The 26260-nt window shown below is 43.5% G+C and overlaps 3 protein-coding genes, 2 non-coding genes and 1 pseudogene across 5 annotated transcripts in view; 3 read left to right on the forward strand and 3 right to left on the reverse strand.

The window, feature by feature from the left end:
- The window catches only part of LOC115115186 (nuclear pore membrane glycoprotein 210-like), a 107712-nt gene extending 102399 nt beyond the window's left edge, over nucleotides 1-5313 (forward strand). The window contains exons 39-40 of the mRNA XM_065006480.1: nucleotides 3707-3810; nucleotides 4040-5313. Coding sequence (XP_064862552.1) covers nucleotides 3707-3810; nucleotides 4040-4684 — 749 coding nt within the window. The 3' untranslated portion in view covers nucleotides 4685-5313. The remainder of the gene's footprint in view (nucleotides 1-3706; nucleotides 3811-4039) is intronic.
- Nucleotides 5104-9288, reverse strand: LOC135559513 (small ribosomal subunit protein eS27-like; annotated as a pseudogene).
- Nucleotides 7502-7633, reverse strand: LOC115126805 (small nucleolar RNA SNORA13). The gene has a single exon (XR_010463522.1). It is a non-coding gene; the product is annotated as a small nucleolar RNA SNORA13 (small nucleolar RNA).
- Nucleotides 7914-8048, reverse strand: LOC135570346 (small nucleolar RNA SNORA13). Its single transcript, XR_010463521.1, has one exon. It is a non-coding gene; the product is annotated as a small nucleolar RNA SNORA13 (small nucleolar RNA).
- Nucleotides 9289-9745: 457 nt separating the features above from the next.
- Nucleotides 9746-22083, forward strand: LOC115126803 (ras-related protein Rab-13). The gene is made up of 7 exons (XM_029656447.2): nucleotides 9746-10385; nucleotides 11140-11200; nucleotides 15216-15276; nucleotides 15568-15645; nucleotides 18898-18987; nucleotides 19272-19337; nucleotides 19726-22083. Exons 1-7 carry the CDS (start codon nucleotides 10262-10264, stop codon nucleotides 19843-19845), a joined length of 600 nt encoding a protein of 199 aa, XP_029512307.1. The 5' UTR covers nucleotides 9746-10261; the 3' UTR covers nucleotides 19846-22083.
- A 614-nt stretch (nucleotides 22084-22697) lies between these two features.
- The window catches only part of LOC115126801 (protein ENTREP3-like), a 15955-nt gene continuing 12392 nt past the window's right edge, over nucleotides 22698-26260 (forward strand). Inside the window, exons 1-4 of the mRNA XM_065006483.1 lie at nucleotides 22698-24079; nucleotides 24695-24751; nucleotides 25386-25493; nucleotides 25668-25784. Of these exons, the coding sequence (XP_064862555.1) occupies nucleotides 23849-24079; nucleotides 24695-24751; nucleotides 25386-25493; nucleotides 25668-25784 (513 nt within the window). The 5' untranslated portion in view covers nucleotides 22698-23848. The remainder of the gene's footprint in view (nucleotides 24080-24694; nucleotides 24752-25385; nucleotides 25494-25667; nucleotides 25785-26260) is intronic.

Raw genomic sequence — 26260 nt, forward strand, 5'->3', positions numbered from 1 at the left:
AGGTAACTATCTAACCACTCTTCACCACTACCTTATACATAGGTAACTATCTAACCACTCTTCACCACTACCTTATACATAGGTAACTATCTAACCACTCTTCACCACTACCTTATACATAGGTAACTATCTAACCACTCTTCACCACTACCTTATACATAGGTAACTATCTAACCACTCTTCACCACTACCTTATTCATAGGTAACTATCTAACCACACCACCACTACCTTATTCATAGGTAACTATCTAACCACTCTTCACCACTACCTTATACATAGGTAACTATCTAACCACTCTTCACCACATAGGTAACTATCTAACCACTCTTCACCACTACCTTATACATAGGTAACTATCTAACCACTCTTCACCACTACCTTATACATAGGTAACTATCTAACCACTCTTCACCACTACCTTATTCATAGGTAACTATCTAACCACACCACCACTACCTTATTCATAGGTAACTATCTAACCACTCTTCACCACTACCTTATACATAGGTAATTATCTAACCACTCTTCACCACATAGGTAACTATCTAACCACTCTTCACCACTACCTTATTCATAGGTAACTATCTAACCACTCTTCACCACTACCTTATACATAGGTAACTATCTAACCACTCTTCACCACATAGGTAACTATCTAACCACTCTTCACCACTACCTTATACATAGGTAACTATCTAACCACTCTTCACCACTACCTTATACATAGGTAACTATCTAACCACTCTTCACCACTACCTTATACATAGGTAACTATCTAACCACTCTTCACCACTACCTTATTCATAGGTAACTATCTAACCACTCTTCACCACTACCTTATACATAGGTAACTAACCACTCTTCACCACTACCTTATACATAGGTAACTATCTAACCACTCTTCACCACTACCTTATTCATAGGTAACTATCTAACCACTCTTCACCACTACCTTATACATAGGTAACTAACCACTCTTCACCACTACCTTATACATAGGTAACTATCTAACCACTCTTCACCACTACCTTATTCATAGGTAACTATCTAACCACTCTTCACCACATAGGTAACTATCTAACCACTCTTCACCACTACCTTATACATAGGTAACTATCTAACCACTCTTCACCACTACCTTATACATAGGTAACTATCTAACCACTCTTCACCACTACCTTATTCATAGGTAACTATCTAACCACACCACCACTACCTTATTCATAGGTAACTATCTAACCACTCTTCACCACTACCTTATTCATAGGTAACTATCTAACCACTCTTCACCACTACCTTATACATAGGTAACTATCTAACCACGCTTCACCACATAGGTAACTATCTAACCACTCTTCACCACTACCTTATTCATAGGTAACTATCTAACCACTCTTCACCACTACCTTATTCATAGGTAACTATCTAACCACTCTTCACCACTACCTTATTCATAGGTAACTATCTAACCACTCTTCACCACTACCTTATTCATAGGTAACTATCTAACCACTCTTCACCACTACCTTATTCATAGGTAACTATCTAACCACTCTTCACCACTACCTTATACATAGGTAACTATCTAACCACTCTTCACCACTACCTTATACATAGGTAACTATCTAACCACTCTTCACCACTACCTTATACATAGGTAACTATCTAACCACTCTTCACCACTACCTTATTCATAGGTAACTATCTAACCACTCTTCACCACTACCTTATTCATAGGTAACTATCTAACCACTCTTCACCACTACCTTATTCATAGGTAACTATCTAACCACTCTTCACCACTACCTTATACATAGGTAACTATCTAACCACTCTTCACCACATAGGTAACTATCTAACCACTCTTCACCACTACCTTATACATAGGTAACTATCTAACCACTCTTCACCACTACCTTATTCATAGGTAACTATCTAACCACTCTTCACCACTACCTTATTCATAGGTAACTATCTAACCACTCTTCACCACTACCTTATTCATAGGTAACTATCTAACCACTCTTCACCACTACCTTATACATAGGTAACTATCTAACCACTCTTCACCACTACCTTATTCATAGGTAACTACCTAACCACTCTTCACCACATAGGTAACTATCTAACCACTCTTCACCACTACCTTATTCATAGGTAACTATCTAACCACTCTTCACCACTACCTTATACATAGGTAACTATCTAACCACTCTTCACCACTACCTTATTCATAGGTAACTATCTAACCACTCTTCACCACTACCTTATTCATAGGTAACTATCTAACCACTCTTCACCACTACCTTATACATAGGTAACTATCTAACCACTCTTCACCACTACCTTATACATAGGTAACTATCTAACCACTCTTCACCACTACCTTATTCATAGGTAACTATCTAACCACTCTTCACCACTACCTTATTCATAGGTAACTATCTAACCACTCTTCACCACTACCTTATACATAGGTAACTATCTAACCACTCTTCACCACTACCTTATTCATAGGTAACTATCTAACCACTCTTCACCACTACCTTATTCATAGGTAACTATCTAACCACTCTTCACCACTACCTTATTCATAGGTAACTATCTAACCACTCTTCACCACTACCTTATACATAGGTAACTATCTAACCACTCTTCACCACTACCTTATTCATAGGTAACTATCTAACCACACTTCACCACTACCTTATTCATAGGTAACTATCTAACCACTCTTCACCACTACCTTATTCATAGGTAACTATCTAACCACTCTTCACCACTACCTTATTCATAGGTAACTATCTAAACCATAGGTAACTATCTAACCACCACTACCTTATTCATAGGTAACTATCTAACCACTCTTCACCACTACCTTATTCATAGGTAACTATCTAACCACACCACCACTACCTTATACATAGGTAACTATCTAACCACTCTTCACCACTACCTTATTCATAGGTAACTATCTAACCACTCTTCACCACTACCTTATTCATAGGTAACTATCTAACCACTCTTCACCACTACCTTATTCATAGGTAACTATCTAACCACACCACCACTACCTTATTCATAGGTAACTATCTAACCACTCTTCACCACTACCTTATTCATAGGTAACTATCTAACCACTCTTCACCACTACCTTATACATAGGTAACTATCTAACCACTCTTCACCACTACCTTATTCATAGGTAACTATCTAACCTTCTTCACCACTACCTTATTCATAGGTAACTATCTAACCACACTTCACCACTACCTTATTCATAGGTAACTATCTAACCACACTTCACCACTACCTTATTCATAGGTAACTATCTAACCACTCTTCACCACTACCATTCATAGGTAACTATCTAACCACTCTTCACCACTACCTTATTCATAGGTAACTATCTAACCACACTTCACCACTACCTTATTCATAGGTAACTATCTAACCACTCTTCACCACTACCATTCATAGGTAACTATCTCACTTCACCACTACCTTATTCATAGGTAACTATCTAACCACTCTTCACCACTACCTTATTCATAGGTAACTATCTAACCACTCTTCACCACTACCTTATTCATAGGTAACTATCTAACCACACCACCACTATCTTGTCCATAGGTAACTATCTAACCACACCACCACTACCTTGTTCATATGTAACTAACCAGTTAACACTTCTGTATTTGTCAGTGTATAACTCCTGCATGCAGACGGTTCCTGTCCCGGTGGTCGGCCTGTACCCAAACACATGTCAGTACCAGTTACCTTCTCCTACTATATTGGTGCATCAGGTAGCATAAATTATTTTTAACTTTATGTCTAAGCTGGTATGTGTTCTCCAGTGGAATGCAGTAGTCTTAGGAAGGGTTGTGTCTAAGCTGGTGTGTGTTCTCCAGTGGAATGCAGCAGTCTTAGGAAGGGTTGTGTCTAAGCTGGTGTGTGTTCTCCAGTGGAATGCAGCAGTCTTAGGAAGGGTTGTGTCTAAGCTGGTGTGTGTTCTCCAGTGGAATGCAGCAGTCTTAGGAAGGGTTGTCTAAGCTGGTGTGTGTTCTCCAGTGGAATGCAGCAGTCTTAGGAAGGGTTGCGTCTAAGCTGGTGTGTATTCTCCAGTGGAATGCAGCAGTCTTAGGAAGGGTTGCGTCTAAGCTGGTATGTGTTCTCCAGTGGAATGCAGCAGTCTTATGGAGGGTTGTGTCTAAGCTGGTGTGTATTCTCCAGTGGAATGCAGCAGTCTTAGGAAGGGTTGTGTCTAAGCTGGTGTGTGTTCTCCAGTGGAATGCAGCAGTCTTAGGAAGGGTTGTGTCTAAGCATTCTCCAGTGGAATGCGGAAGGGTTGTGTCTAAGCTGGTGTGTGTTCTCCAGTGGAATGCAGCAGTCTTAGGAAGGGTTGTGTCTAAGCTGGTGTGTATTCTCCAGTGGAATGCAGCAGTCTTAGGAAGGGTTGTGTCTAAGCTGGTGTGTGTTCTCCAGTGGAATGCAGCAGTCTTAGGAAGGGTTGTGTCTAAGCTGGTGTGTGTTCTCCAGTGGAATGCAGCAGTTTTAGGAAGGGTTGTGTGTTCTCCAGTGGAATGCAGCAGGACGGTGCATTTCTCTCCCTGGATCAGACCCTCGTCTCCAGACACAGAAAGGATCATCCGCCGACGCAACTGGCTCTGGAGCACACGGTGACACTAACAGCCCTGTGAATGATCCATGTTGAAACCTTCCAACTAAACAATTTCCTGCCAAACGTTGTCAGTGTGTTGCGTTAAGGCACAGGTGTCAAACTCATTCCAGGGGGACGAGTGTCTGTCGGGTCTCGCCTCCCTTGTACTTGTTTGAATTAAGGTCACTGATTAGTAAGTTAATGTCCTCGCCTGGTCATTTAGGTCTTATTTGAAAGGGAAAAAACAGCAGACCCTAGGTCCTCCATGGAATGAGTGACACCGCTGATTTAAGAACAGTGGGTCTACTTGAACAGGGTCTCTAGGTAGTTGTTCAGGCATAGATGTAGGACAAGCATACATTCCCCACATGACACCATGTTGTTTTCTAATAAGAGTCAAACATATTTGACACCTGGATCAAAGACAGACAAGTAAACTGGATTCTTTAACGAAAAAGCTAAACTTTATTAAGTGAGAGACCGGTGGAGTGGTGTTATCATGCCAGGGGACGTTCTCTCTCTACATACACAAAGCAGAGCTCAACACCAGTTTCCTCTTCAGTTTCATCTCCACTTTTCTTCTCGCGTTGTCACTTCCTGAGCAGGGTCACTCGTCTCTCCTCCCTTGGGTCTCTCGGTCCAACAAGCTCCATTGCTGAGAGTCTAGTGCTGTTTCCTCCTGAATGAGCATCCTGGGTGAAACACAGAGTTAGTTATGGTCCCAGACAGATTTAACTTTTATATGGTAGGGAGAGAGGTCAAACTATTTTTTATTGTTAAGGCCAGACTGACAGCCCAATGGGGGAAGGAGACAAGGATAGCTAACTATTGATATGGCCAGACAGACAGCCTAGCGGTTATTCAATAATTTAATCTAAACTGCATGCGTGTCTGCGTAGCCAGGCGCTAAAATAAACTTGGTTCTATTTTTGATGCTTGACGCGCTGCAAGTCCTCGCCTCTCCCATCTCCTCGTTGATTATTGAAATATGAACAAAAGGTCCAGTCGGTGGTGGTAATGCACTTTAAAGTTGGTTGCCAACCGACAAAGTCCACAGAAGGAGAGATGACTAGAAACTAACTAGGTTTCCCCTTTTATCTGTGGATTGTCAGAGTAGAGAACACACGATTGTGCGCAACTCAAAATTGGTCAATATTCTATAAAGATCCAGAAATAAAGGACCATGTGCATTTCAGGTAAAATAACCCAATGTTCATCTCCCAGGACAAATTGCCTCACAACAGCAAGCTAAATGTTTTGTTTTGACCTGATTTTTTTTATTTTTATTGAATTAGTTCATGAGGAAATCAGTCAATTAAAATAAATTAATTTCACATGACTGGGAATACAGATATGCATCTGTATAGTTCTTAGACGAGGGTCTAAGAACTATTAAAAAAATGGATCTCGTCATGCTATTTCTGCGCATTTAAAATGCAATTGTGTTCGTAGCTTATTCCTGCCCATAACGTAACCCTGTGGCACTCTGTACACAACGTTGACATCAGCAAACTGCTCATCCACACGACGCCATACGTGGTCTGCTGTTGTGAGGGCGATTGGATGTACTGCCAAATTCTCTTAAAACGACATTGGAGGCAGGTTATGGTAGAGAAACTTTAAATTCTCTGGTGGATATTCCTGCAGTCAGCACGCCAATTGCACACTCCCTCAACTCCAGACATCTGTGGCAAAACTGCACATTGGGAACCTGTGTAATGCTCACCGACAGGGATCTTTTATTCCAGCTCATGAAACATGGGACCAACACATGTTGCGTTTATCTTAGTATATTGTTAGTTTTGATATTTCAACCTGCGTGTCTGGTGTGGACATAAACGGAACTCAATGCATGCCAACCATTAACATTAGGACAGACAGACTGGTGATCCAGGAAACGGTATATAGCACCGCTGTCACTAAGCAAACAATACAGGGAATAGGTTCCACCTGGCAACAGCACAGATCATATAGTGAGAAATGTTTAACGTCAAATCCTAATAAAGATTCACCCATTTTGAATGTGTTTTTTTGCATATCTGGGTGATGTTCTGTCATTTCATGTGCACCTGAGCTATTGTCATTCAGGCCAGTATGATGTAGCACTGATAAGTTCCAGGGTAGTGGGAGGCTAATGGGAATATGACTTTTAGATTGTAATACGGGGAGAAGTGTCTTCTTGAGTGAGCCATTTATCACATTTTTGCAATTTTCTTACATTGTTAAATTACACATTTCAGTCCATGGTGCTGCTGTGAATGTCAAACTCTACGATGAGGCACATCGATCTGCAGGTTGAAAATGGTGAGATAGTAGACTCCTAAATTGATAGTGCAGTTTGTTTCGGTGATTACACAGCTAACTAACAACTTCATATGCTGGTATTGACTTTGGTGTTGCGTTTAGATAAGTTTGCGAGCCAGCTACAGAGCTTTGCATTGTGGATTTTGTAGTCAACTTGAGCCGAGACAGATTTCCAAAATGAAACATTTGTCCACAGTTAAGTAGCACTGTAAATGGTTTTGGGTGGAATTTTCCTCTAAGTATTGTTATGATAATATTGTGAGGTCCCTGGCCATTCCTAGCCTTAAAAACACTGCCAACCTGAGCTGTGGTGAACACAAGCCAGCTGAGCTGGTCAAGGGTCATGCTTCAATGGGGACTACTGAAAAAAAAAAAAAAAAATTATTTGGGTCATAGTCAGTAAAGTATGAAAAAAAACTACATTTTCAACTGGAAAACAAAAAGGAGTTTAATTTGACATCCCATGGCATGATCCTAAAGAGTGGCAGGTCAGACTTACAACTAGAAACAGAACAGAGTATTATTTCTGTATACTAGTGTGTTCTTGCAGTTAGTTATTGAAAGGAATCAGTGGAGACTCCAAACAAAAGACAACCACAAGGTTACTGTATGCCTTGGTTGACACCTCATTCACTCTGGAGACAATGAATGGGCAACACATAAAGGCATCAATTATGTCCAACAGTATTTTCCCATCCTGGACACTGGAAGGCTGGGTGTGTGTAATATAGTACCTTCTGTGAGGCGTGCTTTACCCCCTGTAGGTTGACACAGGACTGTGGAGCATCCGACACACAGGACGACCGTCTGGGCGTGACTGAACACTGTCGTGATCTTATAGCATCCTGTAGAGAGAACAGTTCAGACATTAACATTCACCTCAATGTCCTGAACGAGACCTACTCGTGTTTTCAGTCCCAACAAATCACACATAAATGATGTTCTAATTACTGTTGTGTTCTTGCAGTTATTGAAAGGAATCAGTGGAGACTCCTTTCCAAAAAAAGACAACCACACGGTTACTGTATGCCTTGGTTGACACCTCATTCACTCTGGAGACAATGAATGGGCAACACAAAGGCAAGTCGCTACACATCCCTCTAGAAACAAGTCAGTCTCAGTAATTAATAACCACCAGACTAGATTTACATTTAAGTCATTTAGCTGACAACTTACAGAAGAGCACGTACTGTTCCCCTGTGGGAATCAAACCCACAACCCTGGCGTTGAAAGCACCATGTTCTACCAACCGAGCCACACTGGATCACATCGAGTTTCCATTGGCCATGCAAACTCTCCCTTTGGTGGACTGACCAGTTTTACTGAAGACAGGCAAACCAATGACCTGTCAGTTGAATATGGTCCCACATCCCTAGATACTAACCCATGGTCAGTTTGGTTAATAACGTATTTAAACATTTTAAAAAGTATAGTCAGTTAGGAACACATTTACAATGACGGCTGCGTTTGGTGTGATCTGAGCCGTGGAATCACTTCTAGCTAAACTACAGGGACACACTAACCTGGACATTTGACGTCCATAAAATATGAGTTAGGGCTCTGTACAAGACGCTTCTTCTTGTGACTCCTCTTCTCCTCCTCTGAGGTTGGGTGCAACAAGTCCTTTGCGAGCTGAAAGAGAAACCAGAGGGTGGCCATCTTAGACAATGCAGATGGGAAAGTTTATTTGATAATCTAGCTAGCTAACAAGTTAAAACAATGTCCATACAGAATGTGTACATAAGTTAGTATAATCAAAAACATTTGACAAATGTTCGGGTAAACGCCGGGCTAGTAACTTCAGTACTGGCTAGCCTACCGTTTTTAACGTTAGCTTGTTTAACTAAAGGCTGCGTACGTCTACTATCAAACATAAGTCACGGAATGCGCATAAGTAGTCAAACTGCATCGTGTACAAGCGCTGTCAAATGCTTAGAAACAATCACTAAACATCGAACTAGTTAGCTAGTTACATGTCCGTCCATGCTTTCTATTGCATGTACGCCGCCATATTGCTTCAATTCAGCAGACCATAGCACGCGCTTGGCACGCAGTTTAAGATTGTACTAGATATCCATTGGTTGAATAATCCCGAATATAAATACATCGGAATATTTGCAAAGTTGTAATACATCGATGGATGTGGTCATGTCCCGCTCAAACAAAATTCCCAAGGATGAAGCAAGGGTTATATTGCCTGTGTGCGCACTTACTGGCATGTTGGCGAGTTTGTAGCCGTTGCCGAAAAGAAGGATCAACCGGAAGTTGACAGTTAATAAATGAACGGGCCGAAGAGCGGGGGCCGGAAGTGTTTTGTCGCCATTACGTGTCAAGGAGGCGAGGCAAAGGAGGCCATGTTTGTGAGGTCAACTCTTTCTTCCAAATCACACAGGTCTACACACAGAGAGGTTTTGTTTAGCGCCATCTATAACTAGCCTTACTGGCACATTTGATTTTGTTAGATTTCTCTCGCAGTGTGAGGGAGAGACCACTTAATTTTTAATAGAGACATTCAATTTTGTATTTCTCATCCACCTCATCTCTTCATTTAATTGTCAGTCAAATCGTGTTTGTTACTCGTTGTTTTATCCACGAAAAATAAATTTGGTACTAAGGATACACATATTCAGAGATATTATGACATTTTTCAGTACATGGGGCTCTATAATACAGCTATAACCATTGACTTCATTCATATGGTCGAGCGCCCTCTGCTGTCTATAAGCAGTATCGGCCATTCCTGCAGTCCCATTTCAGTCTGTTCCCTCCACTGTAATAACTGAACCTCTCCCTCTCTACGTAATCCTACGTGAACTTCGGCAGGAGAAAGTTTTGGGGCGAAAATTTAGCCCTGTTTGTGTGGAATGGGTGTATGTTAATCGGCCTTTGGAAGAAAATAACTTGACATTTTGGCTTGATAAATGGATTTTAACAAAGCTTTGCGGCGCTGTAGAATTGTATAGCCCATTGAAGTGCAGAAGCGTTTGTTCCAACTTTCTTTTTTAAACTTGTGGCGTTCTTATTTTTCTCGGACCAAAAGAGACATTGGGGGAGAACCGTATTTAGCGGTGACAGTTTTCAAGGGAAAGGGAAAACAAGCGGATTTTATGCTAAAGAAAAGCAGAAACTCCCCAGGAGAAATGAGAGTGTAATTTTGACCTTTGTGTATGTCGAGCAATACTTTTTAAGGCATTTGTTAACCTCGTTACACATAAGTGTAAGAAGAACATTGGAAAGTGTACTGGTTTTGTAAAAGGTCGTAGTTTCTGATAATTCACCAAAAACGTTAAAACATTATGGCGAAGAAGTACGACTTCCTTTTCAAATTATTACTCATCGGAGATAGTGGAGTGGGGAAAACATGTCTGATTATTCGATTTGCTGAGGACAACTTCAACTCAACCTACATATCAACTATCGGTATGTAGCCTAGCTCTACGAAATCTCATTTAATCGGTTATAGCCTAATCGGCCCAAAAATATTCAGCAACCCTTTAAATTCGTCATTGCTGATTTAGGCACCATTATGTCAGCAACATATAATGCCAAGTCCTTGTCACTTTCACCACGCAGTTATCTCACGTTTCCAGTTCTGTGTTCATGTCTCTACACGTCTCTATCGCTGTCTTCCTATAGCTCAATCTGATATCCCTATTGTAGTTCACCTACATTGTTGCTGTACTGCTGTTTCTATATCTTCTCCATATCCCCCTCTCCCCTCCCTCACTTTACCCAGAGGGTCCACCCACCCCCATTCCTCCTATCTCTCCTATCTCTTTTCAGTCTCTCATTAGCAGAAAAATGGTAGTCCTCCCTTGGAATTCACAGTTTAAGACGCCCATCTTCTCTGTCCTCTCTCTCCGTCCCTGTCCTGCAGGAAACCCAGATAATAACAAACCCAGAGACCGTGTGTGTGTGTGTGTGTGTGTGTGTATGTGTGTGTGTGTGTATATATATATGGCAGAATGGGGCAGAGCTAGACAGACATTACTATCCCAGTGAAGGTTTGATGAATTGAGAATGCCTGTCTCACCCTCCATGCATGTCAAAATGGTTTAATTGGCATGACCTATATCTGCTGCAATGTGTGTGGGAATTGAACTCATTGTCTTCCCTCCCTTCCTGTCGACCTCCTCCCTCCCCTCTCTCTGTCATCATCCCATCCTTTCTTCAGGCATCGACTTTAAAGTAAAGACGATAGACGTGGAGGGAAAGAAAGTCAAACTGCAAGTCTGGTAAGAGAAGAGGATCCAGACAAAGAAAGAATGAAAGGTCCATTTAGGAATGCAAGATTTTGATCTTATTCGTCTTGTCAGACTAAAGACATGCAACCCAGTATGCAATAGCTGCAATTTACACTACAAATCAAAATCAAATCAAATACCGTGAAATGCTTACTTACAAGCCCTTAACCAACAATGGAGTTAGTCCAGGTGGCTGTTTGATGAGTTGTTCAGCAGGCTTGGGGGTAGAACCTGTTAAGGAGCCTTTTGGTCCTAGACTTGCCGTGCGGTAGCAGAGAGAACAGTCTATGACTTGGGTGACTGGAGTTGTTGACCATTTTTTGTGCCTTCCTCTGACACACCTAGTATATTGGTCCTGGATGTCAGGAAGCTTGGCCCCAGTGATGTACATACTACCCTTTGTAGCGCCTTACGGTCAGATGCTGAGCAGTTGCCGTACCAGGCGGTGATGCAACTGGTCAGGATGCTCTTGATTTTTTTTATTTGACCTTTATTTTACTAGGCAAGTCAGTTAAGAACAAATTCTTATTTTCAATGACGGCCTAGGAACAGTGGGTTAACTGCCTTGTTCAGGGACAGATTTTTACCTTGTCAGCTCGGGGATTCAATCTTGCAACCTTTCAGTTACAAGTCCAACGCTCTAACCACTAGGCTACCTGCTGCCCGAGGGTGCAGCTGTAGAACTTATTGAGGATCTGGGGACCCATGCCGAAAAGGTGTTGTCGTGCCCTCTTCACAATTGTCTTGGTGTGTTTGGACCATGATAGTTTGTTGTGATGTGGACACCAATGAACTTGAAACTCTCGACCAGCTCCACTTCAGTCCCGTCGATGTTATCGGGGGCCTGCTTGGCCCTCCTTTTCCTATAGTCCACGTTCAGCTCCTTTGTCTTGCTCACATTGAGAGAGAGGTTGTTCTTCTGGCACCACACTGCCAGGTCTCTGAACTCCTCCCTATAGGCTGTCTCATCGTTGTCGGTGATCAGGCCTACCACTGTTGTGTCGTCAGCAAACTTAATGATGGTGTTGGAGTCGTGCTTGGCCACGCAGTCGTGGGTGAACAGGGAGTACAGGAGGGGACTCAACATGCACCCTGAGGGGCCTCAGTGTTGCGAATCAACATGGCAGATGTGTTGTTGCCTACCCTTACCACCTGGGGGTGGCCCGTCAGGAAGTCCAGGATCCAGTTGCAGATGGAAGTGTTTATTCCCAGGGTCCTTAGCTAGTGATTAGCTTTTTTGGTCACTGGTGTTGAACGCTGAGCTGTAGTCAATGAATAGCATTCTCACATGTGTTCCATTTGTCCAGGTGGGAAAGGGCACTGTGGAGTGTAATAGAAATTGCATCATCTGTGGATCTGTTGGGGTGGTATGCGAATTGGAGTGGGTCTAGGGTTTCTGGCATGATGGTGTTGATGTGAGCCATGACCAGCCTTTCAAAGCACTTCATGGCTACCGAAATGAGTGCTATGGGGCGGTATTCATGTAGGCAGGTTACCTTCGCTTTCTTGGTCACAGGGACTATGGTGGTCTGTTTCAAACGTGTAAGTATTACAGACTGCCAGGGAGAGGTTAAAAATGTCAGTGAAGACACTTGCCAGTTGGTAAAGCTTTGAGTACACGTCCTGGTAATCCATCTGTCCCTGCGGCCTTGTGAATGTTGAACTGTTTAAAGGTCTTGCTCACATCGGCTACGGAGAGCGTGATCATACAGTCATCTGGAACAGCTGGTGCTCACATGCATGCTTCAGTGTTGCTTGCCTCGAAGCGAGCATAAAGGGCATTTAGCTTGTCTGGTGGCTCGCGGTGACCAAAAGCATGTGGGCACCTGTTCGTTGAACATCTCATTCCAGATTCATGGGTATTAATATGGGGTTTGAGGTCAGGGCTCTGTGCAGGCCAGTCAAGTTCAAACACACCAATCTCGACAAACCATTTTTGTATGGACCTGGATTTGTGCACAGGGGCTTTGTCATGCTGAAACAGGAAAGGGCCTTCCCCCAAACTGTTGCCACAAAGTTGGAAGCACAGAATCGTCCAAAATGTCATTGTATGCTGTAGTGTTAAGATTTCCCTTCACTGGAACTAAGGAGCCTAACAAGGGGCCTAACCCGAACCACGAAAAACAGCCCCAGATCATTATTCCTCCTCCACCAAACTGTACAGTTGGCACTATGCATTGAGGCAGGTAGCTTTGTCGTGGCATCAGCCAAACTGTACAGTTTGCACTATGCATTGAGGCAGGTAGCTTTGTCGTGGCATCAGCCAAACTGTACAGTTGGCACTATGCATTGAGGCAGGTAGCTTTGTCGTGGCATCAGCCAAACTGTACAGTTTGCACTATGCATTGAGGCAGGTAGCTTTGTCGTGGCATCAGCCAAACCCAGATTTGTCGCTTGGACTGCCAGATGGTAAAGCGTGATTCATCGTTCCAGAGAACATGTTTCCACTGCTCCAGAGTCCAATGGCAGCGAGCTTTACACCACTCTAGCTAACACTTGGCATTACGCATGGAGGTTGTGTGAGTCTGTTCGGCCATGGAAACCCATTTCATCAAGCTCCCGATTAACAGTTCTTATGCAGAGGCAGTTTGGAACTTGGTAGTGAGTGTTACAACAGACAATTTTTACACGGTACGTGCTTCAACACTCAGCAGTCCCGTTCAGTGAGCTTTTGTGGCCTACCACTTCATGGCTGAGCCGTTGTTGCTCCTAGACGTTTCCACTTCACAGTAACAGCACTTACAGTTGACTTGGGCAGTTCTAGCACGAACTGACCACGTTGAAAGTCACTGAGCTCTTCAGTAAGGCCATTCTACTGCCAATGTTTGTCAATGGAGATTGCATGGCGGTGTGCTCGATTTTTATACACCTGTCAGCAATGGGTGTGGCTGAAATAGCCAAACCCACTAATTTTAGAAGAGATGTCCACATACTTTTTTATATATAGTGTATATCTGGCATATGTCACTGAGTACACTGAGACATTGACTGGCAAGGCCTTTGGTCTAGGCTATGACTTCACCTATGTTTTATCTGTCAGTGAATGCCAGTGAGTTATCATAAAGTCAGACATGAAGTCTGAAGCAGCCATAAAGAGTTTATTGAATTGGCATAAAACATACGCATGTCTTATCTCTGTGGATTCCACACCCCTGGTAGAAGTTGTCCTTTGATACAGGATCAGGTTAACCTCCCCAAATCCTGACTTGAGCCGTTAGGGGGGGATATGCCGTACTGACCATCACAGGAGGCTACTGAGGGGAGAATGGCATGAACGGAGCAAATGGAATGGCACCAAACACCTGGAAACCATGGAAACCATGTGTTTGATGTTACCGTTCCACTTATTCCGCTCCAGTCATTAGAACGAGCCTGTCCTCCCCAATTTAAGCTGCCACCAACCTCCTTTGCTGACCATAGCTTAGTGTGTAGGTGGGGAACTTCTACGTTCTGTGCTGTGAGAACATTAGTGTGACCATAGCGTAATGTTTTTGCAGAAGCGTGGATAAATGATATGCTGGATACATGTGTGTAAAGGCTGTATCGCTCTGGATATGTATGTGTAAACAGTGTACTCTTTGAATTGGGTGCTGCATTAGAAAAACAGGAAATGTGTAGAGAAAGAACAGACACATCTGCAGTAGTTTCAGTGCTTACTACAGATGTCGGATCTTAATTTGATCACGCTTTTGTTGCTGAGAATCTTCCTGCAAAGTATGAAATGCAAACTTGTAGTGTATTTGATTTTTAAAAAGGGTTCTAAAATGTGTAATTTCCACTTTGAAATTTCAGACACATTTTCCATAAGGGTAAATCATATCAACCCCTACAAAAATGTCCATTAATTATAATCCACATAATAATTCCCATTTATTGATGCTGCAGGATTATTTTCCTGTTGTAGCGAACTGGCTCAAATTAAGATCCTACATCTGTACTCCAGGTTGTTCAAAGAGCTACTTTTTGAAGAAGGTGAAACATTTTCCCTAATGTATTGTGTTTTCAGGGACACAGCAGGGCAGGAGAGGTTTAAGACCATCACTACAGCCTACTACAGAGGAGCTATGGTGAGTCTCTCAACTCTCTCTCAATCAGATCACAAGTGATTTAATCATCTACACCTGTCTAAAACTGTGAGGACAATCAGAATGTGGACAAGATCAGGACAAAAGGGGCATCTTAGCACCAGGCATAAACGGCCCTTCTCTCTCTCTTCACCTTTGAAAATATGAGAGAACATTATGGGTGTAAGATTATGACTGAAACTATTAGTATCAAATTTCTTACATCCATGAGGTTGATTTTGAATTGCACAATGTTTTATTTTTGTCTGACTCGTGTCTCCCGTGATCTCTCAGGGCATCATCCTGGTGTATGACATCACAGACGAGAAGTCCTACGAGAACATTCAGAACTGGATGAAGAGCATCAAGGAGGTGACGGGGCAACACAGACTGACTGTTGACAGGGGAACACAGACTGACTGTTGACAGGGAAACACAGACTGACTGTTGACAGGGGAACACAGACTGACTGTTGACAGGGGACACAGACTGACTGTTGACAGGGGAACACAGACTGACTGTTGACAGGGTAACACAGACTGACTGTTGACAGGGGAACACAGACTGACTGTTGACAGGGAAACACAGGCTGACTGTTGACAGGGGAACACAGACTGACTGTTGACAGGGAAACACAGACTGACTGTTGACGGGAACACAGACTGACTGTTGACGGGAACACAGACTGACTGTTGACAGGGGAACACAGACTGACTGTTGACGGGAACACAGACTGACTGTTGACAGGGGAACACAGACTGACTGTTGACATGAGAACACAGACTGACTGTTGACATGAGAACACAGACTGACTGTTGACATGAGAACACAGACTGACTGTTGACATGAGAACACAGACTGACTGTTGACAGGAGAACACAGACTGACTGTTGACAGGAGAACAGACTGACTGTTGACAGGAGAACAGACTGACTGTTGACAGGAGAACAGACTGACTGTTGACATGAGAACACAGACTGACTGTTGACAGGGAAACACAGACTGACTGTTGACAGGGAAACACAGGCTGACTGTTGACAGGGAAACACAGACTGACTGTTGACATGAGAACACAGACTGACTATTGACAGGGAAACACAGACTGACTGTTGACAGGGCAACACAGACTGACTGTTGACAGGGAAACACAGGCTGACTGTTGACAGGGAAACACAGACTGACTGTTGACAGGGGAACACAGACTGACTGTTGACAGGGGAACACAGACTGACTGTTGACAGGGGAACACAGACTGACTGTTGACAGGGAAACACAGGCTGACTGTTGACAGGGAAACACAGGCTGACTGTTGACAGGGAAACACAGGCTGGCTGTTGACAGGGAAACACGAAGGCTGGCTGTTGACAGGGAAACACGAAGCTGGCTGTTGACAGGGAAACACGAAGACTGGCTGTTGACAGGGAAACACAAACTGACTGTTGACATGAGAACAAAGACTGACTATTGACAGTGAAACACAGACTGACTGTTGACAGGGGAACACAGGCTGACTGTTGACAGGGAAACACAGGCTGACTGTTGACAGGGAAACACAGGCTGACTGTTGACAGGGAAACAGGCTGACTGTTGACAGGGAAACAGGCTGACTGTTGACAGGGGAACACAGACTGACTGTTGACAGGGAAACACAGACTGACTGTTGACGGGAACACAGACTGACTGTTGACAGGGGAACACAGACTGACTGTTGACGGGAACACAGACTGACTGTTGACAGGGGAACACAGACTGACTGTTGACATGAGAACACAGACTGACTGTTGACATGAGAACACAGACTGACTGTTGACATGAGAACACAGACTGACTGTTGACAGGAGAACACAGACTGACTGTTGACAGGAGAACAGACTGACTGTTGACAGGAGAACAGACTGACTGTTGACAGGAGAACAGACTGACTGTTGACATGAGAACACAGACTGACTGTTGACAGGGAAACACAGACTGACTGTTGACAGGGAAACACAGGCTGACTGTTGACAGGGAAACACAGACTGACTGTTGACATGAGAACACAGACTGACTATTGACAGGGAAACACAGACTGACTGTTGACAGGGAAACACAGACTGACTGTTGACAGGGAAACACAGGCTGACTGTTGACAGGGAAACACAGACTGACTGTTGACAGGGGAACACAGACTGACTGTTGACAGGGGAACACAGGCTGACTGTTGACAGGGAAACACAGGCTGACTGTTGACAGGGAAACACAGGCTGACTGTTGACAGGGAAACAGGCTGACTGTTGACAGGGAAACAGGCTGACTGTTGACAGGGGAACACAGACTGACTGTTGACAGGGAAACACAGACTGACTGTTGACAGGGAAACACAGGCTGACTGTTGACAGGGGAACACAGACTGACTGTTGACAGGGGAACACGACATACTGACTGTTGTGAAAGAGGGAAGGGACAAGACATGACACAGGCCAGAAAGAAACTGAGGGCAGCGTTTTCTCAGGCCTCTAGGAAGGATTTGAAACATTAAAATGAGACATGAGCAACACCACCAGAGGGTCTCATACCATTGTTTCCTTATTCCTTGGTCAGTGATGGATGACTTTTAAAAAAGCACGAGGAGCAGAAATGATGTAGCTGTTTCTCCACTGACATTGGAAGCACAGTCCTGGTCCTCATTATAGAAACATGTTAACATTCTTTAGATGAATCAGCCATTATGCACAGTGACATTAAACAACCCCTAGACAGACAGTCTTATGGAATGACTGTACAGTGACATTAAACAACCCCTAGACAGACAGTCTTATGGAATGACTGTACAGGACATTAAACAACCCCTAGACAGACAGTCTTATGGAATGACTGTACAGGACATTAAACAACCCCTAGACAGACAGTCTTATGGAATGACTGTACAGGACATTAAACAACCCCTAGACAGACAGTCTTATGGAATGACTGTACAGGACATTAAACAACCCCTAGACAGACAGTCTTATGGAATGACTGCACAGGACATTAAACAACCCCTAGACAGACAGTCTTATGGAATGACTGTACAGGACATTAAACAACCCCTAGACAGACAGTCTTATGGAATGACTGTACAGGACATTAAACAACCCCTAGACAGACAGTCTTATGGAATGACTGTACAGGACATTAAACAACCCCTAGACAGACAGTCTTATGGAATGACCCAGGACATTAAACAACCCCTAGACAGACAGTCTTATGGAATGACTGCACAGGACATTATTCTGATTGACCAGACTTCTTATTGCCATCTATAAACCACAGTAACAAGGGTTACATTGAGACTAGATGTTAGTCTGTTTTCTAAGGGGGTGCCTTTAGTGAATAACGGGGCATACAACTGCACTCCCAGAAACATGTTTACATTTGTTTAATTTTGTTTGCAGCGTTAACAAAGATAACAGTTCAAAGTGAACATTTTGAAATGAGTTCATGATTCCCCATCTGAACCAAGATGTGGCTCCAATTTAGAGCTGAATTAAAGCCTCTCCTAGAGGGTGCTTGGGGAGGCAGAACTAAGGGCAGGAGTTGGGGGATACATCATTGGAATATAAAATGGATGCGATGGATGCCAACTCCCTATCTTTTATCCCCCAGAATGCATCAGCGGGGGTCAGCCGGATGTTGCTAGCTAACAAGTGTGACATTGAGGCCAAGAGGAAGGTATCCAAGGAAACGGGGGAAAAGGTGAGCCTCGACCATTTTTTTATGATCATTGTTTTGATTATGAAGTGTTTTCTTTCAATGATATTGACACTGATGTGCAGATGTTAGTGATGGATGAATGGATGTGTGGATCATTGAGGGAGAAGAGCTCCGACTTTTCAAGCTGAAGATCACTGACGTCGTGATTTGACCTCGTATTTTTCTGAGTTCCCATTTGTTTTGAACGTGGCATAAACTCTGCTGATTAGGAGAGGGAAGTGACATCATATCCTGCTGTAATCACACTTGTCTTCTGTTGTTGACAGCTGGCAAAGGATCATGGGATCAGATTCTTTGAGACCAGTGCAAAGGCCAGCATCAATGTTGATGAGGTGAGATAAATATGTTATTTTAGATATTATATTTATGTCCTTTATTCAATCACAGAGTCTGTCTTTATCTGGTCCTTTATTATGCATTTCACTTGGGGAATATGGGTGATATGTTGTCCTTTATTCAATCACAGAGTCTGTCTTTATCTGGTCCTTTATTATGCATTTCACATGGGGAATATGGGTGATATGTTGTCCTTTATTCAATCAGAGTCTGTCTTTATCTGGTCCTTTATTATGCATTTCACATGGGGAATATGGGTGATATGTTGTCCTTTTCATACAGGTTACATGTGCCACACAGCCTAATAATCCCCATACCCCCTCTCACCTACTGTTACCCTTTCTCTGCCCCTCTCTCCCTCCACCTCTTCCTGCCTCTCTGTAGTCTTTTATGGCTTTGGCTCGAGATATTCTACTGAAGTCCAGCAAGAAGCCGGGCCCCACAGGTCGCGAGGTCAAAATCACCAACGCTGAGAAGAAATCCTCCAAATGTCTCCTACTGTAGAGGCAGAGCTGGCCTGTCCTGGCTGACTCTTCGTTGCCTGAGGGAACTATCACATATAGGAACAATATTATTGCAAAGGAAAGGGTTTCAAAGGCGCAATCCACAAGTTCTCTGTCCCCTGTGGCAACAAGATCAATTTCATCAACTATTGACTTGAAAAAATATGTTTTCATTTACTTCCCCTTTAAAAAGTGCTAACTACACTTTTTTTGACCAGAAAGCAAACTTCTGGATTGCACTTTTAATGACCATGTAACTATGTTGAGGTGGTCCAAGGGCATTTTACAGAGGAATATCCAGTGGTTTGTTTAAAGAATAGGATGAACACCACCTTGATTTCAACCAAAACATGTTTTTTATCAACTGTCTTCAATCTCCTGCAATGGCTTTGTTGTCTTGGTGACTGACTGATTGACATGGTATGTTTACACTCCACCAGAGCCATTCAGAGGTAAGGAAAATGTCTTCCATGTTGGCTCCACATGTTCCATGAGACAACGTTCCAAAATGAATTCCTTCTCCAATGATCTGTTGAACTAGATTTTTTGGAACCAACATGGTGGTCGATCAAATTCTAAATCCCAAACGGAGTTTTCTGAACTCTAATCCCATGGCTCTGGACTTCACACTGTAGAGTAGTGGTGCACAGCTCCTTAATGGAACAAGAGTCTGCTGTGTTTCATTCTATCTCTCTATGTCAGAGGAATTATTTTTCCTTGATTAACCAGGAACATTAACAAGTGACCTTTCGGTCAAACTGCCAATCACATTCTTTCTTTTTGATTGAACAGTTGATGTAACAGTAGATTGTCTGGAGAGTGTAATCACTGGGCTCCTCGGATGGAAATGAGTTCCTGATGGAGAGACCAGGTCAAAAAGCAGCAGGTATTACTGTAACATTAAAGGTAACTACTACCATAATGGGGACCCTAGAGGACCTGAGTTGTGCACCGCTGACATAGAATCACTTTTCAGTGTCATAGCCAAAGAATTTAAATTAGGACAACACACAGACATTCATTTCCATTTGTTTTATTTCTATGTTCATAGCAGCTCATAGTGTTTAGGAGGAGCACAGGGGGCATTCTAGAGAGTGACGGGAGTTTAGATCTATATGCTGTAACTATGGTGATGGTACATTATGCTCTTAAAGGGATAGTTCACCCTGAATTGTAATTTTGCCTGTGTTTTCCACACTACGTAAAGATGAGTTATCTGGGTTGTGCCTGTTGTAAACTATTCTTCTACTACATAAAGTGTGGTACATGGATGGACTGAGGATGTGGAAGAGGGAGACGGGGAAGTACAATATGAGAGGAGAGGAGTGATGAGAGAATGAGATGGATAGATGAAGCAAGGGAACAAAAACAGTAAAGCAAGTGTCATAGAGACAGGGATGGAATGATGCTGATGAGAGTTGGACATAGAGGGATGAGATGTTCTCTTTTTTGCTGTTAGACATACTGACCTTTTCTGATCTGATAGACATGCTGACCCTTTCTGATCTGATAGACATACTGACCCTTTCTGATCTGATAAACATACTGACCCTTTCTGATCTGATAGACATACTGACCCTTTCTGATCTGATAGACATACTGACCCTTTCTGATCTGATAGACATACTGACCCTTTCTGATCTGATAGACATACTGACCCTTTATCTCATGCACCTGTTCAACAGCTTTGTTAAAAAAGAAACACCCTTCCTTCCTCTTTCAGACAGACCAGGGCCCTGGTCCAATGCACCCCTGGAGGTAATCACTGATGTACTACTGGATAGATTTGCAAATATATCTCTCCATATATCATTTACTGTACTGTGATTGGACAAGACTTCCACCTCGATACTCTCACCAATCCAAACGTGTTAGATCAGTGATTACTCTGAAGGAAGGAATGATGTATCCTCCCATGCCAGACACTACATAATCATTACTGTGCCAGCAAGCGTCTCTGTCTATGGGTTCATTTCAATTCTCTAAAGTGGCTTCCACTGGGAAGAAGACAAGGGGAAGAAGCTACTCCAGACTATTGAGATGATGCACCCTGTGTGTTTTTACTCTGATATCTCACTGTCCCCTCCCTCACCTTTCCTCTTTTCCTTCACACACATGTTCACCCTATCCACCATTCCTTATCTGATCAATTATCTTATGATCAATTATCTTATGACCAATGTATACTATTCTACATACGCGCTGCTTAGCCTATTCAATAAAAGACTGTCAAAAAGAACCCTTCTATTTTGTAGGATTATACTTGAATTTTCTCAGAGTGAATTGCATTTTGGTGCATCACTCTTGTCTCTCCCACTAAAATAGCGTATCTCAGCTTACAGGAATCAGTGCATTGTCTCCCACTCTCCAAACCTTCACAGTTCCATGAATAAATCTAACAGCCCCCCCTGAAGAGCATTGCTGCATTTTTACACTATGACAATACCAGCTGGGCATAATGTGTCCTTTAATGGCTTACATAAATGTTCTTGTTGAGCCCCTCCCCATTCTTCCCCCTGGTATGTATAGGCCTATATAAGAGATGAGGATGGAACCAAAGTGAAACATAATGTAACATACAGACAGTCCTATAGTGTGAGACGTGTATAATAGTGAACTACAACTGCCTATAGTCCTGGGACTACAAACTTCCTGGAGGCCTCACAGTGCAGTGAAATCCTATCTGATTGGCTGGCTGCAGTAAACCTTGAAGGTGGATGCCCCTCCCTCGCAGCATCAGCACCAGGACACGCGGGCTTTGCCGCATCCTCCACGCGCGTCTGGCGTGCCTTTTCGTCACATGACGACGTGTCGGTTTACAAACACTAGGCATTCCTTTCTTTTGCCTCTATGGTGAAGGAGAGAGAATGGAGGGATGGGGTGATGGTGAACGGGAAAGAGAAGAATGATCATCAGCAAGGCTCTTAGACTTGGGAAACGGATGTGTGTGAACCTGGAACCGATCGCTTGAGGTGTGTGTGTGACGTATAATTCGGTGCAGTGAGGTAGATGTCCGGGATATACACGAGCAGAACGGGAGGCCCGCGTGACTGCTGCAGGGAAGAGAGAAGAGGACAGATGGGGTTGAGTTTGTGTGGTCCACCGCAAAACTCCCATGGAGGTAAAATATGGAAAGAGGAGGAATAGCAAATGAAAACAGCACAAACGTGCCGACGGCTCAAGGAGGATGGACTTTCTATCATTTATTTACGTTTACTTTCGACGGATTTAAGTAATTTCTTAACCTGAACAGTTTGCCGACCGGACCGATTAAGATCTGATCAAGAGCTATCTCTCTCATCCTTCAGATAGGTCCGGTAGTCGGACCTTCGTGAGGACAGGACAACTCGGGCCTTGTTTCGATGCTTGTTCCTCGTCACCTTGACAAGATCCAGACCCAATCACCGCCACACAATACATATGGTTTCTCATTACGGTAGAAACAACGGGATATCTGGTGCTTAATAACCGGTGCTGCTACAGGACTGCGGCCTCGGGGCTCCGCCCACCGCAATGCTATGGGCCTTAGGAGGTAGATAGATATATGGAGACAGAGGAACAGAACGGAGCTGTGTGTCGTAAATGCATTCAGGTTCTCAAAGATTAGCCCTAGGTATTTTTCTTATTTTTCCCCTCACGTGAACATGTTGAAGTTTGTCTGGGGTGCAGATGCAATAGGACATATACACAATATACAGCTGCTAAGCAGCTATTGCTCTTTTCATATGCTAAATAGCCCAGTCTTCTGAGTTGAGAGTTTTTGGAAACCGCATTGTGGCGCGTCAGGATCGAACCTTGGGGATTATTGCACAACGGCTTTGTCATCTGCCAATTGACAACCCAGGGCCAAAGTGAAAAGGGGGTGATTTTTTTTAAAGCAACAAACTCTCCATCTCTCTTTTACACACACACACACCGCATATAGGCTTACACACACGCACACATACACAGGCTCACCACTCTCCACACATACACAGGCTCACCACTGTCCACACACACCAGCCATGCCACCCCCGTCAGACTCCAGCAGTGTAGTGTCAGCCTCTGGGTCTAGGGGCTGGTCAGATAGCTGCCGGGGCATGTCTGGCCGTCAGGGTGGGGCCAAACTGCTGCTGTACCTGGGGCTGTGCCACCTGGGCCTGGGGGCCATGGTCCTGGCCTTCTCCTTCACCAGCATGGCCTTCACATCCTCAGCCCGCGTCCGACAGTCCTGCCCCTTCTGGGCCGGCTTCTTTGTGAGTATCCTGTGGGAGCATCTCTAAATGGGCTGAATCACTACCTTTCCTTCATCTGCACTGATAAGGAGGGACTATTCTGGAGACCTAAATATCATTATGCAATGGAGGAACATGATCGTAATGCAAAAGAATAGATTTATATTTTACAGATGGGGAGGACTTCATTTGATCACTATTTCATGCGAAGCATAAAATGCAAACTTGTAGTGTCTTTGAGTTTTTCCACTTTGAAATTTCTGGCTTGATTTGCCCCTAACTGAAAATGTATCAACCCCTACAAAAATATCCGCAAATTATAATTCACATAATAATTCACATTTCCTTTTGCAGCAGGATTATTGTCCAAACTGCACCAAACTGTCTCAAATGAAGATCCTACATCTGAATGTGAAACTCACCCCTGAAAAGACAGAAGGCTGTTTTATAGGTGAAAGTAATATGGAGAATGTCTCTGTCAGATGGAGATGGAGTGCAGATGGAGGAAAGGATTCATGGAGAAGAAACCTCTTGAATATTGAAATGATTCCATATTTCCAGGCTGTGGTTGATTGTGTTCAGATATTATAATTGATGAATGTATTTTCCTTACTGTAATTTGTGTGTTGTTCTTAGGTTGTGGCATCAGGGTTAGTTGGACTTATCTCATGGAGAAGACCACTCACTCTGGTGGTGAGTAGTACACAAGTGTCTATTTATATGTCTATGGTGTGTGTGTGTGTGTTTGTGCGTGTTTGTGCGTGTGTGTGTGTGTTTGTGCGTGTGTGTGTGTTTGTGCGTGTGTATGTTTGTGCGTGTGTGTGTGTTTGTGCGTGTGTGTGTGTGTGTTTGTGCGTGTCTGTGTGTTTGTGCGTGTGTGTGTGTGTTTGTGCGTGTGTGTTTGTGCGTGTGTGTGTTTGTGCGTGTGTATGTTTGTGCGTGTGTATGTTTGTGCGTGTGTATGTTTGTGCGTGTGTATGTTTGTGCGTGTGTATGTTTGTGCGTGTGTGTGTTTGTGCGTGTGTATGTTTGTGCGTGTGTATGTTTGTGCGTGTGTATGTTTGTGCGTGTGTGTGTTTGTGCGTGTGTATGTTTGTGCGTGTGTATGTTTGTGCGTGTGTGTGTGTTTGTGCGTGTGTATGTTTGTGCGTGTGTATGTAACTGACCAACCTGCTACCTGATTGGAACACAGGTCATCTGCACACCGAGCCCACCGAGCTACAGCCTATAGGCAGCTAGAACAAGTATTTAGGTCACAGGCAAGGTTACTCATCCCATGTGTAGTTCTCTGACCCCCTGCGTGTCCTCCCCATGTCTCCCTCTCCAGGTGTCCCTCTTCATGCTGCTGTCTGCTGTGTGTGTCATCCTTAGTCTGGCTGGATCCATGCTCTCCTGTCAGAACGCACAGATGGTCAAGTCACTCCTCACCTGCCAGGTATGTAGGGAAAGGGGAAATGGGTTGCACCACTGAACGCATTCAACCAAAATGTGTCTTCCACATATAACCCAACACATCTGAATCAGAGAGGTGCACACAGCCCTGTGGAAAGTAGGTGTGTGTGTGGGGGGGGGGATGTGTGTGTGTTAATTCTCTGTGTGTGTTTTGCAGGTGGAGAATGGGTTGTGTGTGTGTTGCGCCCCAACACACTCCTGCTCTATAAACGAGGAGGAGACCCTGGTACTCTACCTAAACGCAGACTGCCACTCTGTCAGACATCAGCTCAAGGTGTGTGTGTGTTTAATGACAGCTCAGTGTGTGTCTGTATTTACTGACAGCTCAGTGTGTGTCTGTGTTTAATGACAGCTCAATGTGGGTGTGTTTAATGACAGCTCAATGTGGGTGTGTTTAATGACAGCTCAGTGTGTGTGTGTTTAATGACAGCTCAATGTGGGTGTGTTTAATGACAGCTCAGTGTGTGTGTTTAATGACAGCTCAATGTGGGTGTGTTTAATGACAGCTCAATGTGGGTGTGTTTAATGACAGCACAATGTGGGTGTGTTTAATGACAGCTCAGTGTGTGTGTTTAATGACAGCTCAGCGTGTGTTTAATGACAGCTCAGTGTGTGTGTTTAATGACAGCTGAGTGTGTGTGTTTAATGACAGGTAAGTGTGTGTGTGTTTAATGACAGCTCAGTGTGTGTGTGTTTATTAATGACAGGTAAGTGTGTGTGTGTTTAATGACAGCTCAGTGTGTGTGTTTA

Source organism: Oncorhynchus nerka, linkage group LG3, assembly GCF_034236695.1.
Source record: "Oncorhynchus nerka isolate Pitt River linkage group LG3, Oner_Uvic_2.0, whole genome shotgun sequence".
In the NCBI taxonomy this organism is placed as follows: Eukaryota; Metazoa; Chordata; class Actinopteri; order Salmoniformes; family Salmonidae; genus Oncorhynchus; species Oncorhynchus nerka.